General features: G+C 50.6%; 1 protein-coding gene across 14 annotated transcripts in view; it reads right to left on the bottom strand.

Annotated features, from left to right (window-relative positions):
- Positions 1–210: 210 nt before the first annotated feature.
- Positions 211–20,116, bottom strand: part of PLEKHA7 (pleckstrin homology domain containing A7) — a 248,434-nt gene continuing 228,528 nt past the window's right edge. For 10 of the 14 annotated variants that reach the window (XR_012518111.1, XR_012518110.1, XR_012518108.1 and 7 more), the window contains 11 exons: positions 18,966–19,074; positions 18,536–18,762; positions 14,770–14,961; positions 14,556–14,673; positions 13,516–13,619; positions 12,792–12,992; positions 9,933–10,091; positions 7,457–7,590; positions 6,517–6,659; positions 3,721–4,842; positions 211–2,872 (listed from right to left, as the gene is read on the bottom strand). Coding sequence is in view for 4 of the 14 variants with exons in the window: in XM_074401136.1 (XP_074257237.1) it covers positions 4,742–4,842; positions 6,517–6,659; positions 7,457–7,590; positions 9,933–10,091; positions 12,792–12,992; positions 13,516–13,619; positions 14,556–14,673; positions 14,770–14,961; positions 18,536–18,762; positions 18,966–19,074 (1,488 nt within the window). In the remaining 10 variants the exon portion in view is untranslated. Of the gene's footprint in view, positions 2,873–3,720; positions 4,843–6,516; positions 6,660–7,456; positions 7,591–9,932; positions 10,092–11,206; positions 12,993–13,515; positions 13,620–14,555; positions 14,674–14,769; positions 14,962–18,535; positions 18,763–18,965; positions 19,075–20,116 lie in introns of those variants that run through there. The other 4 variants (XM_039471225.2, XM_074401137.1, XM_074401136.1 and 1 more) reach the window with 3 other exon arrangements.

Genomic DNA, 20,116 nt, shown 5'->3' on the forward strand with positions numbered 1-20,116 from the left:
GCCTTTTTTGATCACGCATGCTTTCCGCCGACTCTGAGTTGAAGGCCTGTCACACACTCACACACTCTGTAGATTGAAATCTGGGCCTCAATTCGTATAGAACAGACTACCCATCCTCCCTGATGGCACACTCTGAAAAGAGCAGTAAGGTAGGGGGTTGCTGCATTCCCACTTACACAGGATTATATGTGTGAGACAGAAAGAGCAACAGTAAAAAAAAAAAAAAAAAAAAAAAAAAAAAAAAAAAAAAAAAAAAAAAAAAAAAAAAAAAAATCTACAGATGGCCACCCAGTGGGGTGGGTACTATCTCCTGTATGGTTTCTTTTTTGCTTTTGGGGGGCTTTGCACTCAGTTATGAAATCATTCTCACCACCCCCACCCCCCTTCATTTGTTATTGTGACATCTCCAAGTAATGCTTAAAACCAAAGAGTACATTTTATTTTAAAATTCAAAGAGATCAGTAGCTAAAAAAGCAGCAGTACTCCCTGTTCGGAATGCCTTGGAATCTGCTTTCCCCAGTTTAAATAGTTGGAAAGTCACCACCAACCTCGAATGCTCCTCTTGGCAGTAGAGAAAAACTGCTATAACAAGAAGCTTGGAAATGCACACACCCCTCAATGGAACTGGCTTCTTGCCTTCTGTTTTGAGCATACATCACAAGTCAAAATGAATTAAACACAAATCCAGTTTGCAATGGTCCGTCACTAAGCTGCTTCCCTGGAGCGGGCCGGCAGCGTGTGGGTTGGAAGGGGGCCCACAGCATCCCCTGCGCTGTCTTGAATTGGACTGCAGTCTGTCTGCCAAACCAGCCCCATGAGGGAGTCCACAGCCCGCCGGCTCTCTGACTGGGATGGGGGTGGGGGGGTCCTTGACCGGGATTGGGTAGGTGGGGCTCGTTGACTGGAATGGGGTAAGGGGTTGCCCTGACCAGCTGTGGAAGCCTAGCCAGGGGCCCAGAAACATAGGCCTCCTCACCCCAGGCCTCCACAGTCAATCAAATGTCAAGGATCTGTCACCAGAAGAAACTTTTCATAGGTGAGTACAAGCAGGGCCGAGAGCTGACAGTGGGGATTTTCCAAAGAAATGGAAAAAAAAAAATGTACACAGACCACTCATGAGAGACTATAGTCTGCAAGAAGCAGGAAATGTATCAGGTTAATATTTTAATCTGTACATCACATTTTTTTTTTGCAAACCATTACATTTTTAAATTAACTTTTTCTTGCAAAATATTTGATTCATTTTTTTTCCAAGAAAATCTTATAAAGGCAAAAATAAAATTTTATTTGGCAAATGTCATGAAGTCGATACTGGCAGCATATGGAGTTAGTTAAAAATAGACGGCAACTGCTAAATATATTCAAAATTCTATTTTTTTTTTTTCTGAGCATAGTCAAAGAGAAATTTTCATTTAAAGTGTGGCTCCACCCAACGGAGGTTTTTGTTGTTGTTGTTGTTTTTCCATTTAAACATCATTTTCTATTTGCAGAATAATATAAGAACACAACTTAAATAAAGGGCCACAAGCACTGTACCTGGCTTGGTAGCCCCCCCTCCTCATGTGCGGCTGGAAGTCAAGTCCTGCCATTATGGCCCTGCCAGCAGCAGGCCATCAGAGATGGTGGGGGCACACTGCTGCCTTCCTGCCACCAGACCTGAGTCCTAGGGAAGCCAACTGGGGTTTTCCAAGGGCAGGCAGGGAAGGTTCCCAACATGGCCTGGTTGGAGGGAAGAGATTTCTAGGTAGATGTCACCCAGTGTGGAGTTTATTGCTATGATACAATGAAAGTTGCTTCCTCTCACCTTTTCTGTACTTCAGTGTGTACTGTTAAAAATGAAAGCAGGCTGGGTGCGGTGGCTCCTACCTGTAATTCCAGCACTTCGAGAGGCTGAGGCAGGTAGATCACCTGAGGTCAAGAGTTCAAGACCAACCTGACCAACATGGAAAACCCCCGTCTCTACTAAAAATACAAAATTAGTTGGGCGTGGTGGCACATGCCTGTAATCCCAGCTATTCAGCAGGCTGAGGCAGGAGAATGCTTGAACCCAGGAGGCAGAGGTTTTGGTGAGCTGAGATAGCACCATTGTATTCCAGCCTGGGCAACAACAGTAAAACTCCGTCTCAAAAAACAATGAAAGCAAACTGCTTTTTCCTTTCTGACAAGAGCCCTTTGCTGAGGGAAGCCTGTGGGCAGGTTGTGGGCCCCAGTGCTTTTGAACACACTGTTGCCCCTAAGCCAAACCCAAGGGCCAAGATGCAGACTTGGGCTCTAGGTGCCATCCTGGTGGAGTTTCACACAGAGCTGGTCATCAGGTCAGGGACAGCTGAGCTCTGCAGCCAAGGGCCCTTCTTCTCCTAGACAGCACGCCAACCATCCTGACGCTGGAATCCACTGGGAATGCCTCTTCAAATCCCACTTTCTCCTGAGGTCGTTCGAAGTTGAACTGTCCTCTGCTTGCCCTGCCCTTTCCCCCACCTACACCTGTCACCCAAAAGTACCTGAATCTGTAGGTGCAGCTGCAAAGTCCTGCATCCTCACCCTCCCTGCCACTCAGCCCTTGAGGTGAACATTAGAAAATAGATTCCAATTTTAAAATACAGTGTATTTTACAGTGTGTATCAAAAGTGCCTTTGCTATTCATATGTAGAGAGGAGTCTGAGCTAAACTAGTGGGTGCGTGTCAGGGCCTCGCCTGTGGTGAACACCCGAAGTCAGTAAGCTGCTCCTTCCTCCAGCCAGATTTCCCTGCCCAGCCGGAGGCAGTTTCCTTGGGGGAAGAAAGGTTGATCTCCTTGGAGGAAGCTGGTTCCACTGGGCCCCTGGCTCCAGGCTTCTCTGTATACTGGGTCACGGGTCAGTCACTGCCTGGGCTGCCAAAAAGCACAGGAGACAGTGAGAGGCTGGCAGGAGCCCTGCTCACATCCAGGGAGGGCATGTCTGCACACACACGACAGGGAATGGCAGATAGGCAGACAGACAGAGCAACAGAGCAGCAGAGCAGGAGGCTCTGGCAAATGCGGCCGCTGCTGGGGGACCCTCAGCTTCTAGGACACATGGGGCTCTCTCCCCGCCCTCCCTGCACCCCTACTCCACTGCTAGACACACGCTGTCCCCTAAATTGGGTTCCTACCCTGATAGGGCAAAGACTGTGATAAGGGTACAGTCTGGCCCCACTCATCATTCATTGAATGTGGGTAGTGCTCTTGGCCTCTGTGGGCCTTGTTTTTCTAATCTAAAAGCATGGTGGTCATACAGGGTAAGAGGGAATGCAGCACTCCAAAAAGAGCATAAAGGGCTGATCAGGAACAGAGCCTCTCTCACGCCTCTCAGTGCCTGAGCACTGTTACTGTGCTCAGATCTCTAGGAGAAAGCCACACCCTCAACCATGGCTTTTACAATGGACCTGGCTAGAGCACTTCCCTATGGCTCCTCCGTCATGGGGCCTCTACTACACAAATCCTGAGAGCCTGGCCTCTTCCTTCCATGCTCAGGCTGGCAGGGACCTGCTGGCTCTGCTGTGAGGCAGGGGGAGCACCCAGGATGGACACCTGCCAAAACATCATGCCTCACCCCCTGCAGCACAAATACTCTCTCCCTCCTTTCACTTCTTTCTCCAAACAACTAGAGCCACTGGGGGCGTCCCAGATGAATTCATGAGTGGTGATGGGGAACAAAGGCTCTGAACTTATATCAAAGGGCTTTAAACCCCGGCACTTACAAGCTGCGATTCCTTGCGCAAATCCCTCAAGGTCTCTGAGCTTTTGTTTTCTCATCTGTAAAACGGGGTGGTGGAAATATCTTTATAGGGTTGTTGTGTGGATCGAAAGAGATGCTTAGCACAATGCCTGGCACACAGCAGGCGCTCAACAACATTAACCACAAGGATATAAAGGAAGGAAAGGGAAAAGCCCTGCCAAATGACTGTCAGGGAAAGGGCTGCCCAGACCTCCAGGCTGATCTTCCCCTGTCCAGGTGAACTGATGGGCTCAGAAGCAACAGGCCCAGGCCAAGAACTCACTGGAGACTGGACCAGATGCCAGCCTCCTGGTCCAGGGCTCCCTCCTCATCCCGCTCTGCCTCTAATCATTAGATGCCCACATGGGGAGGACTTGGTAGGGGTGGTGCCAGAGCTTTCTGCCTGGCTGAGGGCCAATTTCACATTGCCCTGGGCTTCCCTTTCTCTCCCTCTTAACGTGCCCAGTGACCAAAAGGGCAGTCCCAGTCTCTGTGCTGACACCAATTCTGTGTGACCTGGAGTGAGCCCCAGCCCCTCACCAGGCTGTCTCCTCATCTGCAGAGCTGGACTTTTCCCTGTCTTACAGGTCTGCAATTTCTTTGGCCAAAGTGCTGAGAGGCCAAGATCCAACTCTTCCTTTCCAGCCCCCTGAGGCTGGCATTGTGGTCTGCACTGGTCCTCAGGCATCAGGTTGCCCTACTGAGGAGAGCAGGGGAGTCGGGGGCACAGTTCCAGTTCTAGAGATTTTAGGGAGATGGGGGGGTTGGATCACTCAGTCCCTACTGTAGTAGAGCCACTGAGGACTGAATTCCCAAAAAGCATCACTTTCCCACCTGCCTACCAGTCAGGACAGTCCCCCCAGCAGCCGCTTTACCAATGGAAGGAAGCGTCAGAGGGTGGCACTGCAATCATCTCAGCACAGCGGGGATGTCAGGGCTCAGCACTAGGGAGGGGCGGGGAGCAGGCAGAGGCACGCCAGGCAGGGACTCTTACTTGGAAGGTGTTAGACAAAGGTGTAGTGGAGTCCGTTGGTTAAAGGGGGATAAGGTGGCACTGTCCTGGAAGACAGGGGGCCTTTAGGCAGGAGGAGGGCCAGCTGCTGTGCTAGATGGGGCACACAGGAATTAAGCGGTGCGTTAGATTCATCAGCTGCTGCAGCACCAGATGCCCCATGTGGCAGGCTGGGGTGGCGTGGGCCCTGCTGCCCACCACAAAGGGCCTGGGCTTGAGGGTGAGGGACAGATCCATGGGGCCTGGTGGGGAACCAGATGGGTCAGCCTGCAGTTCCTGGATATGTTTCTGAGGCAGAGAGAGGGATCAAGAGTGAGGAAAGGCCACAGCAAAGATCATCCTTGAGTAGGGATGAGAAAGGCCCTGGGAACTGGCCGCAGCATCTTAGGGCTGGGGGCGCTCATTTGGTGGCAGTAAGGAGGCCAAGGATGGAAGACCCCCAGGGTTAGAGCAAGCAAGGCAAGAAGAGGGCATGGTATGGTGGGGGAGCCACCCCTGCTCGAACCCTCCCCGTGAGGAGGAGCTCAAAAGCTGCTGAGAATGAGACCCATGGTCATTAGAAGGAGAGGTCTGGATGAGCCATCTCCTGTGTCTCTAGTCCCAGAATGCCACACTGGGCACCTCTCAGCCCACTCAGCATGTGCTTGAAGGGACTGAGGACAGCAGGGACGTCAAGGACTCTGTGCAGGATCAGGCTGTGGGGGACAGAGAACAGGCTTTGGCTAAGACTATGGCCCCTCCCCTTGTCAGTCACTCTCACGGCCTTCTGGAGCCACAGCAAAACTCTGATCCCCAGACCAGACTCCCCAGGGCCAGGTATTGGAGGGTCCTGCTGGCCCCACCCTTGGCCACTTCTAGACCTTTGGCCAGGGTTGGAGAATTGGTAGCAGCCATGACACCACTTCAGGCTCTATGGCTTCCCCATCTCCAGAAGGAACACGCCTGACCAGGAACACCACCCAGACACACAGTGGCCTCTGCATCAGGGGAGAAATGGTACTAGGTGAATTGTGAAGGCACAAGGCACACACACACAGGCAGGTGAGCTGTGGGTGGAAGGAGGAGCCTGCAGTCTCCTTCCTGGCTGAGAAAGAACAGCCCTTTTATACACACTCACTCACTCACACACACACACACAAATACACACATAGATGCAGACACACAGAGACACACATACACAGACACACACACACACGTATGTGCACGCTCTCATGCCATGGTTTTTCCAACTGGCCTGCAAAGTCCCACTTCCCAAGTCCTATATTTTCTGGCACAGTATACTCTGACTAGAGGAACACTGGCTTTAGTTTAGAGACCAAGGCAGCGGTCCAAGCGAGGGCTGGAGGGGTCTCCTTCTGCCTTACCCTGGCGAGAAATCCAAGTATCAACCACTTTCCTGCCCGCTTGGTCAAGAGGTCAGAAACCTTAACCCCTTGGCTCCGGGCCTTGAAAAACCCTGTTCTTGGCCCACAGCCTCAGAGGAAGTGGAGTAGCAGCACTGCTCCACCTGGGGCCTTCTTCCCCTGACACTTCTGAGCTTGGTCCCCGTTTGTCTCCCTCACTGTGTGGCCTGCCCCACCCTCCTTTCCAAGTCCTGTTATGCTTATGGGATAGGATGCCCTCTGATCAGGGGAACGCAGCAATGACCCTCAACTACTATCCCTGCCACCTGATTTTCCACTGGCTCTGGAACAGGTCATGCTGGGCCCAAGCCCTGAGGTGCAGTGGGGCAGGATCCGGGCCTTGGGGGCTGGGCCATGGCCTTACCTGCCACCTGCTTGCTGCGCTGGGAGGCCTCGGAGGCCAGGGCATAGGAGATGTTGATGATGCGCTCCTGCTCCTGCAGCTTCAAGTCCAGGTCGGCCACACTGTTCCGGTCCTGGCCTGAGGTCGGCTGCAGGTTGCACATGCTGCAGGAGGGTCAGAAGCGGACCATGGGCCCTCCCGCCCTGGGCATCTGCCTCAGGAGTGGAGGGTCTCCCTGGCCTGGAGGTTCGCAACATTTTGAGGGGGATCAGACAAAAACTGTGGTACTTTCTCCCTAGACAAAGATACGTGCTTTTCCCAAACACCCAATCACAGCCTTGTTCCTCTTTTGGGAAGGCCACAGACCCCAAGTTACTGGCTCCAGCTGGAAGCTCTTATTAAATTCAGACACAAATGGCTAAGCCAGCTCTGAAAGGCAGGCTTACAAAAAAGTTAAATTTCTGAAGCTATTGAGGCTGAGGGGACAGGAAAGTCACTTCCAAGGGCCCCAGGCTAGCAGCCAGGGAAGTGGGCAATGCCTCTGGTGCCCTAGGGACAGAGCTGGGGTCACTGGCTCTGATCTACTGGTCTGCATGAGGATGCACAGGCCCAAATGCTGGGAGGACCATCACTGGAGTTGATCTCCAACTGCGTCCGCCTCACAGCCATGCCTGGCTCTACACTCTACACTTGCTAGGGTCACTTGGGACACAGAATTGGGGGTGAGAGCCCAGGACAAGAAGCCTCTACGAGTGTTGCAGGCCTTTCCACACGAGCTAGGCAGGCTTCCTTGCCGATCTGCTGGTGATGTACCAGCCTGCCCCCTTCAATGAGCAGGGCTTACCTGAGACGAAGGCCTGGCAAAACACGCACCCCAGAGAGCCTGGCCCAGGACCCACATGGTTGAGATACCAACCAGGATCAGGGTGACCTGCCAGTACTTGAGCAAGCGAGGGCTGACCTTGACCGGGCAAGGATGTTGCGGATCTTCTCGGCTTTGCGGTACCGCGCCTGCAGCTCCTCAAGGCTGGGTGGCTCTTCGGGATCTAGCTCCACGTAACGCTCAGGGATTGATACCTTCTCTGGTTTGGACAGCTGAGGAGAGGCGAGGAGGTGGCAGAGGGAGAGGCTCAGATGTCTGGGTTTAGGACTCGTTTTCCACCCCCCGCCCTGCCCTCTAAGATAGCAAAATTCGTCAGCTGTGGAATCCAGCTTTGAACTTGAGTCCGACTCCAAAGCTTGTGGTCTTTCCATTCCTACAAGCTCAGGGAAGGGAAGGGCAAAACAACTAGCCTACAAGGTCTCGGGATATAAAAAATGATCATCCTTAATGCCACCATCAAGACCCTAAGTGATCTGACCCCTGATGACCTCTCCAGCCACTGATGAACCAGTCCCTCCAGTTCCCCACCCACAGTGCAGCCTCTGTTCCTCAGTCTAGGAAGCTCTTCCTTTTGTTCCATTGACTCTCATCTTTTCAACCTCACTTTGAGAAGCCTTCTCTGATCCCCTCCGCCCCCTCACTTTCCGTTCGCCATTGTCTCCCTCTGTCTAATACGGGGACTTAGTACTTAACAGCCCTCCAACTAATTCTCCCTGAATGGATGGATAATGGATAAATGAATGATTGACAGTGGTTGAATGAAAGGATGTGATGCTCTGTCTCTACAAAAGCTCTTCTGATCTAGACAGGAGGCAGCTATGCTGAATCTACTACTTGCCAGAGGAAAATGGCCCCAAATTCCATCTCACCAGCATCTCCCATGGACCTAGCGGCAAACTTGGCTTGGTGAAAGCCTGCTTGGACTAAGAACACTGAAAGAAGCTTTTGCATGCTCCAGGAACTTTTTCCTCCCTGAATTACAAAAGCACACTAAAATGGGATGGGTTGAAGCTCCCAAAAACAAGCTTAATCCAAACCCAGGGTAAACCTGGTCATGGATTTAAACCTACACGCAGCCCTTTCACTCTGCTGGAGATGGCAAGAAATAAGCTCTTCTCTGTTACTCCAGTGAGGACAGCTTTAGAGGAAGGAAGCAGATTACATTGTAGCCAGAGGGATTTAGGTTAGAGATAAGGAAGAACTTTCCCCCTGTGCTGGCAGGCGATCAGGACACTACAGAACACACTTCCCCTGCCAAGGCAGCATGTGGGGACTTTTTTTGTGAATCTGAGAATGCACAGACCTTTGGCTGTTTCAGATACCAAAAGAACAAGGTCTTGGGGGCAGGGGACAACTTGTTAACTCCTAGAGCCCCAGCAGACCCCAAAACTCAGCAATCCTACAGGCATCTATCTTATCCACACACTGATCCTTCATTCCCAAAGACCATATATTGAGTCAAGTAGACACCACTGGCAAATCAGCTTGTGAATGGGCCTGGCCCTGCCTCTTAAGACAGCAGGAAGGCTCTGGAAGATGCAGGTCCTCCTCAGTACTCAGTCGCCTATCACCCAGACCTGGGGGAAAGCTTTATTGAGGTCTAGCCTTAATCCATCCTTCATGTGGTGAGAACATTTTCTCTTATGCAGTTTCCGGGCAGGCCAAGTCCCTGTAAAAATGTTTTTGGTACATTTATGAGTCACTGTGTGATTCATTCAACACAGTCTTCATTCAGCAAAAAATGTACCACATACCCACTGTGTGCCAGGCCCTATGCCAGGGGCTAAGGATACAAAGGTGAACCAAGCAGCCATAGACACTGCCCTGCAGAGCTTAGGAATAGCATCGACATAGGCCACAGGAGACCATCTATGTCTTGAAGACGCTGAGTGTGTCATCCCCTGAGTTCCCTTTCTCTCCCCTTGGGTAGAGACATTCTAGATGGTAGAGATTCCATCCAGGAGTTACTTGCTCTCCCGGGCCTGCCCTGTCATGATGCACATGAGCCACAAGAGGGCAGCAGAAGAATTTGGACCAGAAGTCGGCACAGACTCTTGAGCTTCTATCACAGCTGGAAATTTCACCTGTGATTTTCAAACCTGCCCCCCATTTTCCCCGAGTCAGACTGCCCAAGTTGGCCTCACCAGCTAGTTGCAAAGCCAACCCCTGGTGTTGCAGGGAACATTTCCTAACAATAACAACTGCTGCTCACAGGCCTACTATGTAGCTTTGATTACTAAACCTCCTGAGAACATGTAGAGTCACTGAATCCCCTTCACAACCCACTGCACTGTTGAGGAAACTGAGGCTCAGAGAAGCTAAACTTACAATTTGCCCTAAATTACAGAGATAGATTTGAACCTTCACTGAAACATCTGGCCTCCTTTCATTGCCTCAAGTTGCTATCCATCCATTCTCCTAGGCCACACTGAAGCTGAGCCATGTCCCTATTCAGGATGATACTGCCCCCACCCCCAACAGTGGAAGGGTGGATCAGGCTGGGAGCTTGAAGGCCATGTCTCCTGGAGGACATGAAGGAGGCGCCTGCTCTCACCTCTCTGCTGATGTCCAAGTCATAGTCTTGAGGCTCCAGATCCAACTCAGTGACAGGCATGGCCTGCACTTTCAACCAGCCATTCTCCTCCTTGTCCTTTCTTTCCCCTTGCACGACCCGTTCCAGCAACTGCAGGTCAAAGTCCTGCTCACGCTTCCACTGGCAACAGAACAAAAGGGTTAAATGTAGTCGCTTCCTGACTGCTGAAAGAGCATGGCTGGTCACCTTTTTCCATGAGGGCCTTTGGAAGATGGACCTATGATCCCCTCAGGGAAAAGCCATATGTGCAATAGATAACAAAGCCTGTGTCCCCTTCATATGGGCTGTTCCAGACTGCTAAATGCTCTCTGATCTGAGTCCCCAGAAATTTCAAACATACATCCTTGGGGAACAGGTCAGACTCATGACTTTAGGCTCACAGTTGTCCCCAGGGAAATAGAAGGCTCCCAGAGAGGGTGACCTCCAAACAACTTGGGACACAGCTCTAGAGAAGGGGTTTGTCCCTTCTGCTCTCTACAGCTTGTGGAAAACTTGCTGGTTCAGGAGACATATATCCCAGGCTCAGAATTAATGGAAAAACACGCCCTTCGAGGCCCTGCTAAGCAAGTGGAATAACCAAGGGTCTTTCTATTGGGGATTTCCAACAAGATAACATTTGTAGGTGGGGGATACCGCATCACAGCAGGGATGGGGAAGTACAAGCAAAAGCAGCTTGGAGCCAATGAGGCAGACAAGCTGCTGTATAAGACCGATATATTTGAGATAGATGTTTTCTTTGAATTAGAAAAAAAAAATGAAATCATATAAAATTGAAATGCTAAATCAAGTGGAATGTTTCCAAGGATGTTCCACAGTATAACTTTGTAACAAGCATCTCAAGAGGGAAAGTCTAACCCATTAAGATCCAACCATGACTGCCCAGCTCTGTGGTGGCTTCCTGTAGACCCAGGACCTGCATCTTCACGGGCCTTTGACTGCTGAGCAGGTTGTTGAGAATAGAGCAGGCTCAAAGCCTCTCTTCCCCTGAGCAGAACCAAAGCAGATGCTTATCTATCCCAGGCCACCTCCTCTATCCCATCCACCTACCTCAAAGCCCCAAATGGTCCTGATCGTCTCTGATGCCTCCTCAAGTCCCTCCAAAACCCCAAACCCAGAGCCATATTTACACATTTCACCCATTCATGCACAAGCTCTCAATAACGACTCCAAATCGATATAATCACTCTTAGGTGATGGTTTTCCAATTATTGCTTGAAAGGATTAGGCAACTGAAGTTCCAAGGATTAAAAAAACAATTTAATGATTCACAAAGAAAACACTCATTTCCTTACACGCTCACAAGTGCTCCAAATAGAGATAAGTCCTCATTTAAACCCAGCCTGATTGTTTCCACAAACAGGAAACATTCACTAGATTCTACAGTGTATCCTGGGGAAGAACCACGCCAATCCATTATTATTAAGCAACATGTTTATTGGCGTTGATGCAGAGACTTACACAAGTCTTTTTTGAAGAGAAATATTACAAGGTATTCAAGTTACGATTTTTAGATAATCTCCACATTTGAGACATCAAATTATAAAAGGTCAGTGTTACTCCAAATGACATTTGTTTTAAAAGTGTGAAAGTTACCAGGTTTGCAGCTTTTAAAGATGTGAATGTTCTGGGTCTTACCCCTTTGGTTCAGAGCTAACAGCTGCAGATAGGCCCTCTGAATACACAGTATATTTTGCTATCCCTTCAAGTTATTAAATACCAGAAACACAAATGATTTTCCATAAGAACTTGTGCGACTGGACTAGAGGAATTAAAATGGAACAACCTCAGCCTTGGTAGAATGCAGTCAAAAGTGCAATCTCTGAAGTCCCTGTCTACTGTCCAGGTGTAAGGCATGGATTTTTATAAACTCATAATGCCCAAACCTCTGCCAATGACTGTGGTCTCAGGTAGCAGGTTGGCTCAGGCTTGCGGGGTGGCTTTTGGGACAAGTGAATTATGAGTCAGTAGGCCTGCATGAAAACGGCAGCAGAAAGGCAAGTCACATCTGGGAATGCTCACTAGGCTATGGAGGCAAGAACTGCTATTATAAGCCTGGTAACAAATAGCACAGGCCAGTTAGAGCATGTTCAAAGCAAATCAGAGGCTTCTGTAAACACAATCAGGCAGGATTAGAGAGGCAATGAGCGGTAACACTAAAAGCAAAAGAGCTTGTGCAGTGAATTAGGGAAAGATCAGGCTAGAGGTTTAGGAAAACATGGGATTTCAAACAACAGGGAAAAGTCAAATGGCATGTTTCCAAAAGGGACCTCAGGTGACTGTGAACAGGGCGCAGTGCCAGGAAGCGCCACTAGGGGACAGCACAGGCCTCCCCAGCTCTCCTGGACACCCTGATGCCTCTGCATTACAAAGCCCAGGGAGCCCAGTGGCCCTCGGGAAAAGGGGCGCAGCCCGCTGCTCCATCGCCCTCCCAGAGTGTCCGCTGGCAGGTTTGGGAGGCTGGTCGGTTTGCTTTTGCTTCTAATCAAATCATGTCACCATCTTCTTCCTCTCCTCTCTGAACCCTGTATTCCCACGTCCTGAATTCGGCTGAGATTCTGTACGCCTGCAAAGCGTGGCTGGGAGGACTGACTGGTATTTCCTCAGGCTCCTGAGCCTGTTTGATCCTCACTCCAGCTCTGGTTCAGGTCACCCTCTGACCAGGTGTTTGTCCAGCCTGGGTCGTGGACAGACAGCCCCGTGGGGTGTTCTCTGAAGCATCTAGGTCAAGGGACAGCTCGCTCACTGGGAGGTGTGATGTGCTTGTGTTTGGGGGACTCTGAGGGGCACTGGGCTTCCTGTCCCTGCCCACTCCTAACATACTGAGCCAAGATCTCCCGGGAGCGGCCGGCTGAGGTAGCGAGATGAGGGCAGGCCTGTCCTCTCCGCTTGGCCCAGCGTCCTCTTGCGCTCGCGGACCAGGGCCTTCTGGTGTCGCTTCATGCGCTCCAGTTGCTCCTCCGCGCTCATCTTGCCCCGCTGGTGGTCTCCTGAGTACAGGCGCTCCAAGGCACTCTTGGGTCTCTGAGCAAGAGAGACACAGAATAGCTGGGCTGGGCACAGAGGACAGCCACCCTGCCAGCTGCATTCCCGCTGTCTCTCTTGACACTCACTCACACACACACTCTCTCTCTCTCTCTCTCTCTCTCACACACACACACACACACACACACACTTACTTCTCTAGTTGGGTTCCTCTCGGCCTCAGAGAACTACTTCCTCTAAGCCACATGATGCCCTCAGCCCTCAGGAGCTTTCTGAGCAGCCCCCATTCTGCAGATGCAGACACTGAGGCTCAGGCCTATCCAGTGAGGCCAGAAATCAGGGTGCAGGCTTCTTGAGCTCCCTCCTGCCACCCTGACAGGCCAGAGAGAAAGGCAGGATGCCCTCCTTGATGGGCAGTGGATGACAGGGAGCTCAGGACAGGCTGAAGCCACCCCAGAAGACATCCCAGGGGCTGACGGGATAGCAAGTCACTGTCCCCCAGAAGTCCCTCCCTCCACATGTGAAGGAGCAGGGAGCTCCTTGACAGCTCGAGGCCACTCACAGGAAAGGTCGCCTTGCTGCTTTCCGCATTGAGACCCCTCCGGAGTGTGACATAGGGAGCAATGGTGGACGACTGCTGGAGTCTTGACGTGGACCCTGAGAGCCCTTAGTGAGGAAAGAGAAGGGCAAGCATGTTTGTGCTGGGGTGGGCGGGTCCTCACTTCTCCCTCATCACCCCCCAATCTTACAGGGGGACCAAGAGCACCCACCCAATGACCCACCCTTATTTCTCTTCTTCCTCCCCAGGACCTGGAAGACCAAGGTCCCCAAAAGAGGATGGGGGTGCCAGCCCAGGGGTGACCTTTGTCCCTGATGGGAGGCAGTGTCCCTACAGATCTGTGGACTACCCCAGGCTTTCCTTACATGCAGAAAACTGGGCCGCCTGGCAGATGGAAAGGCTGGAGGGGAAGGAATGCCTTTCACTCTCTCTCCCTAATCCACTCTTAGGCACCCTGCACAACCCAACTTGGGATGAGGAGGACAGTGAGGACACTCAACTGGCGAAAAAGTGTTTAAGGAAAGGGCTCACTGAGTCTTAGAGTGGCACAAGAGAGAGAAGCAGTCTGGAAAGCTCAAGATGGCCAAGCTGGTGGCAGCCACCCAGCGCCCCAGCCTGCAGGGTGCAGTGACTCTGGAGCCAGAGCACTGGGATTGTCTTCTGGTTCCACCACTGATCAGCTAATTGGCGAATTATTTACTTTTTCTGGGCCTTAGTTTCTATGTCTCTAAAATGGGGATAACAGTACTTTCCTCATAGGATTGCTGTGAATATCATGTCAATATAAAGTGCTTAAACAGTGCCAGGCTTTCTAGTAACTGCTATTATCATTGTTCCCAGGGACAGATGTAACAACGGAGGAAGAGAATCAGGATGTAGGCCAGAGGAAGGCAGGCCAGGCCCTCCCTCTTGGCAGCCCAGAGGCCCCTGCCAGCTGCTGCTCACTCCTAGAGCTGCAGGCTGATGGGTATGAGGTACCAGCTCAGTGCTGGAAGCGGTGTGTTGGGATTCCCAGGGAAGCTTCAGGGAGGGCCCTGCCTTACCTCTGCCTGGCAGCGTCTGGTACCCGCTATCAGAGCCCACAAGTCCCAGGGAGGGTTGGGCCATGTCCCCGCTGAGGGTTGCCAGCTCAGGCTCACTGACGTACGACCGCAGCTCCACCTGTGGACAGAGTCCCAGGTGGTCACATCTGCAGGTGTCACAACCTCTTCCCTCTCCCCACACGCAGAGTGGCAGCCCCAGGGCCCCCGTGCTCACTCTGGAGTCCCCGTTCACACACTGCCCCAGCTCCCGGTCTCGCTTCCTCTCGTCTGACTGCCGCTTGAGGCCCCGCACAGAGGTGTGCCGGATGATGGTGGCCTCTCTGGGGAGAGGTGGCACGGCTGGGGGCTGGTCCTCTGGGCTGTAGAGCTCAGGAAGTGGGGGCCTGGGAGGTGCTTCATCTTCCTGCTGAGAAACAGAACCAGACCAGTGCACAGTGAGATGGAGCTGAAGGGAGGGCTGCTAAGTGCACTGCCACAGTCGGGGGTTTAAAGGAAAGGAACAGGTCACATCAGAGCCACAGAACATGACCCCCTCAGCCAAGGGACACTCACACTTCCCCTGGAGGAGCAGTGAAGAAGGGACACACCTCTGCTCCTCTCTCCCTTCAGATGTGCAGTTTCTGTTCCTCAAAGTGACGTCTCGGTAACTGTGTCCCGAAACCCAGGACTCGGGCCTCCTGGGTCTATGCCCTTGGTGCTGTGCCAAGCTGCTCCCTCCATTCATCAGGAGTGCAATCACAGGCAGGCCGCTAACCCTGCCCAGACTTCCATGCTTATGACAGCACCACCTATCTGGAAAATAAACATCTACCCACTCAGCAGTGGTCAGCCCGAGCTGGCTCACTGGCCCTGCACCAGCTCTGGATCCTTCAGCAGGGTGGGGACCTGAGCAAGGACAGAGGCTACATCCTCCTGGCCTTTCTATCAGAAATGTGCTTGGTTACAAAATATCTCCTCCTTCCTGACTCAGGCAGAACAGGCGGTCAGGATGAGTGACTCACTGCTTACCACGCAGCTCATTCCCTAGAATGTGATGAATACAAGTGTTTTCCTTAAACTCCCTGTCCGCAGTGCTCTGAGAAGGCTGTGGTTCCTCCACATATCAACAGGCTGGCCCTGGCTGCCATGAATACCCACTCTCGGGGCTAATGACCATCACGCCCTCCACCTCCTAAATTCACTTTTTCTTAGTTTAATTTGGTTTTGTTGCCGGGCGCAGTGGCTCAAGCCTGTAATCCCAGCACTTTGGGAGGCCGAGGCGGGTGGATCACGAGGTCAAGAGATCGAGACCATCCTGGTCAACATGGTGAAACCCCGTCTCTACTAAAAATACAAAAAAAATTAGCTGGGCATGGTGGCGCGTGCCTGTAATCCCAGCTACTCAGGAGGCTGAGGCAGGAGAATTGCCTGAACCCAGGGGGCGGAGGTTGCGGTGAACCGAGATCGCGCCATTGCACTCCAGCCTGGGTAACAAGAGCGAAACTCCGAAAAAAAAAAAAAAAAAAAATTGGTTTTGTTTTTAAGAATTTCCCAGAGTTCAGGAAAGAACACTCCAAACTCTTGGAAAGTTCAGGAAAGAGCACTCCAAAGCAAAGGTTTATCAACAATCTTCTAAAGCAACACACATCACTGACGTGTGAAAGTTACCGGTTCTCTGAGGATCCAGCTTCCAATCCTAATAAGACATCTGAATCACCCATTTCTAAAAAGCCCCCCAGAAAGATAAACACAAAACATTGATTGTCTTTGATTGAATGGAATGTCTGGAGACAGAGGGTGGGAAGGAGACATGTTATTATGTACTTTTTAATTATCTTTTCCTTTTGTATCCTTTGAGAATATTATCTATTTTTAAAAAGACATTAAACTAAAAAAATTAAGCCAAATAAAAATGAACTATAGCCACATGCAACAATGTGTATAAATCTCACAAACATCATGTTGAAGGAAAGATCCAAGATACAAAAAGAGTATAGAATTATATACCAGCATAATCACAGTGTTTGGGAATGTCAACACAGGTACTAAAACTTAAAAAAAAAAAAAAAAAAAAAAAAGGCAAGGGGATTATTATCCAAAAAGTCAAGATAGTGGTTCCTTCTGGCAGAACAGCGTGGTCTGGAAAAGAACTCACCGGCTTCTGGTTGCTGGTAGTGTCCTATTTCTTATTCTAGGTGTTGGTAGAAAACAGGTATCCTCTTTATTATTCATTAAATTATATAATCCTGTTTTGTGTCATTTTCAAAATGGATATTATTGTTTCACAAATACAAATGGCTTTTGTTTTGAGACAGGGTCTTGCTGTATCACCCAGGCTGGAGTGCAGTTGTGTGATCACAGGTCACTGCAACTTCAAACTCCTGGGCTCAAGTAATCTTCCTGCCTCTGCCTCCCCAGTAGCTGGGACTACAGGCAGGCACCACCACGCTCATCTTATAAGTGTTAAAAACAATCAAATAACAAAACAAATGGTGAACTGGCAAATACGCATGTATTCCTAAGAGACAGGATCTCTCCTGGTGACCCCAATGCTAACCCAAGCAAAAAAAGCCCTGCCTGAGAGCCACAGATGACCACGCTGAGGAGAAGCCTCTGTGACCATCTATAAAAAGGAAACTGAGGAAGCTCAGAGAAGGGACAGACTTGCCTGAGGATACAATGAGAGAATCAGTCCCAGATTCGGGGTGTCCTAGCTCCTATACCAGAGCCTTTCCACCCTACTCCCTGTCCCAGCTGACAGCATTCTGCTCTATGTCCGCAGCCTTCTGCCCCAGACATTCCTGCTGTTTGTTTTGGTATTTTCTACCTTATGTTTTAGGGCCAGAGCTCCAGTCCACCTCTTAGATCTGGGATTGGGAAGGAGATCTCAAGATGTTGAAACCCACAGTGACTCTCTGGCTGGGGGCTGCACCACACTCTGAGTCCAGCTCTGGGCCCTGGGCCATGGCTGGAAGCAGGTAGATGGTGAGGACCAGGGTACCAGAACTCGTGTTTTACCCAGCACCGTGCGCTGACCTCATCGGAGGTCCAGGCACACGTGGTGCCCAAGTGAGTCTCCTCCAAGCCTTTGTTGGTAAAAATCTGGAGGCCCCCATTCCAAGGTCTACTCTACTATGACTTCCCTGCACTGGGACCAGCCTCCCTGTGTTCTCCAGCAAAGGCTGGCCTGGCCCTGGAGGTGTGAGCTCTCTTGGGACCTGACCACATCTCCTGTTTCCTTAAAGTCTCCTGCATTCCCAGATGCTGCCAAGAGCTTGGCCCCTTTCTATTCTAGGCAAATCAAGGTGCTGGCCCAGTCAGCACAGAGGCCACAGACCAGATCTGGGACTGAAGGCCCAGTTAGACGGTAGATGGCACAGAATAAAAGAGAAAGGCCAGGATATGTGATTTGGATTCACTAGTTAGCATGGCGATATTGAGCAAATGTCAACAATTTAGGCTTTAATTTTCTTCTCTGTGGAATGGGGATATTGCCCTGCCTGTGTATACTCCTTGAAGTTATTTTAAAGATCAAAGCATCCTCACGACCCAGCCCAGTGCTCAGCGGCAGTTGAAGGGAAGGACACTTTTCTACTGGAGTACTGCCCACAGGCTGTGTAACTGCAGGAGAGCCCCCTGCAGATTTGCACAGAGGCTTACATGGGGATAGCCTTGCCCATAGCCACACACCTCTCTGCACAGTGCAGACCACAAACTCCACCCTCCTCAGCACAGTCACTTCTTCTTGGTGGGCCTCAGTTTTCCCAACTGCAAAGTGGGAGAGTTGGGTTACATCATATTTCAGGGGTCTTCCAGTTCTGAGAGTCTAAGGCACAACAGCAGGGAAATACTACTTTTTAACTGCTTTTGACTAAGGACTCCTTTAGGACACTGGCTGGGTCCCTTTCCCCAAATTTTCCCAGGATCTTCTCTCCCAGGAGAAGGTGATCTGAGGACACAGAGGAAACAATGGCATTCAGCTCCGAGACATCACTACTTACAACTCTGGGCTTCGTCTTAGTTGGTGACTGAAGAGGGGATGTCACTTTCCTCAGCTGGGGTGGGTGAGGTCGGTACGGCACGTAGGTTTGCAGCTGGGGGAAGAGTCGAACCTCCAGAGGGGTCCGCACAGGGCTGCTGGGAGGACTGGGCTGTGGGGGCGGCTTGCCCTCGGAAGTTGAGAGTGAAGGCACAGGCGGGTGAGGAAACAAAGGCACTGTTTTTCTCTCTAAGGGGCACAGAAGAAAACAAAGCACGGGATGGAACCAAGACCCCCTTCCTCGGAAGGGGGAGTGGGACGAGTGGAGTGACTTAGCACCTCAAAGACCCGACCTCCCCAAGGGCGATCCCACCCAGCTGGTTCCCCTTCCACCCTCTCCCTGCCACCCCTCCACCCAGACTCCCCTGCACCCAGGAAGATGAACAGCTCACCTGGATTTTTGACCGACTCCACAAGGATTCTGAAGTTCTCTTTATTTGCACTCAGGCCTGCAATGACATCTTCAATTCTCCATAGATCCTTCTGTATCTGCGATTTCTCCTGAGGAAGACAAAGTGGTGGGTTTGCCTTCTTCGCTCCTTACAAGAAGTTTCTTCTTAGGACTTATCCTACCATTTCAGATAGAGCCCCCTGCCCTAGGGGGCAGCATCCCCTCTGAACACCTCGCTAGTGCTAGAGCCAAGTCTGTTTCACAGCTTCCTAGGGAAGCATAGATATAGAAAATGCTCAAGATGCAGGGAGAAATTTCAGAGTAGCTTTCACCAGTCCAGCTTGCCTACCTAATTTTAAAATAGACTGCCGTAAACACTGTGCCATTCCACTAAAACACTGTATGATGTACTTAGAGTAGTCAATTTCATAGAGACAGGAAGTACAACAGTGGTTGCTAGGGGTGGGGAGAGGGAAAATGGAGAACTATTTAATCTGTATAGAGTTTCAGCTATACAAGATAAAAAGTTCTGGAGATTGGGTGCACAAAAATGTGAACATACTTAACACCACTGAACTGTACACTTAAAAATAATTGAGATGAGCCAGGTATAATGGCTCCTGTCTGTATTCCCACACTTTGGGAGGCCAAGGCGGTGGAGCACTTGAGGCCAGGAGTTCGAGACCAGCCTGGCCAACATGCAAAACCTGGCTCTACTAAAAATACAAAAATTAGCCAAGCATGGTGGCAAGCTCTTGTAATCCCAGCTACTTGGAGGCTGAAACATGAGAATCACTTGAACCCAAGAGGTTGCAGTGAGCTGAGATCGCACTACTGCACTCCAGCCTGGCCAAAGAGACCCTGTCTCAACAAAATAATAATAATAATAAAGATGGTAAAATTTATGTTTGGTATATTTTACCACAAATTTTTATTTGTTTTATCACAAATTTTTAAAAGGCACTGTCTTATGTAACCATGGCAGAAGGAAAGGCAAGGACTAGAGTTTACACCATCTCTAGGGTATAAAAAACACTTTTTAAAAGTCAGAGCTGAACCTGAGATTTGAGGTTTAGTTAAAAATGCAGCATGGGATGGAATATTAGTTGGCAATAAAAAGGAATGAAGTACTGATACATGCTACAACAAGGA

This window comes from Saimiri boliviensis, chromosome 6 (assembly GCF_048565385.1).
Source record: "Saimiri boliviensis isolate mSaiBol1 chromosome 6, mSaiBol1.pri, whole genome shotgun sequence".
NCBI lineage: Eukaryota > Metazoa > Chordata > Mammalia > Primates > Cebidae > Saimiri > Saimiri boliviensis.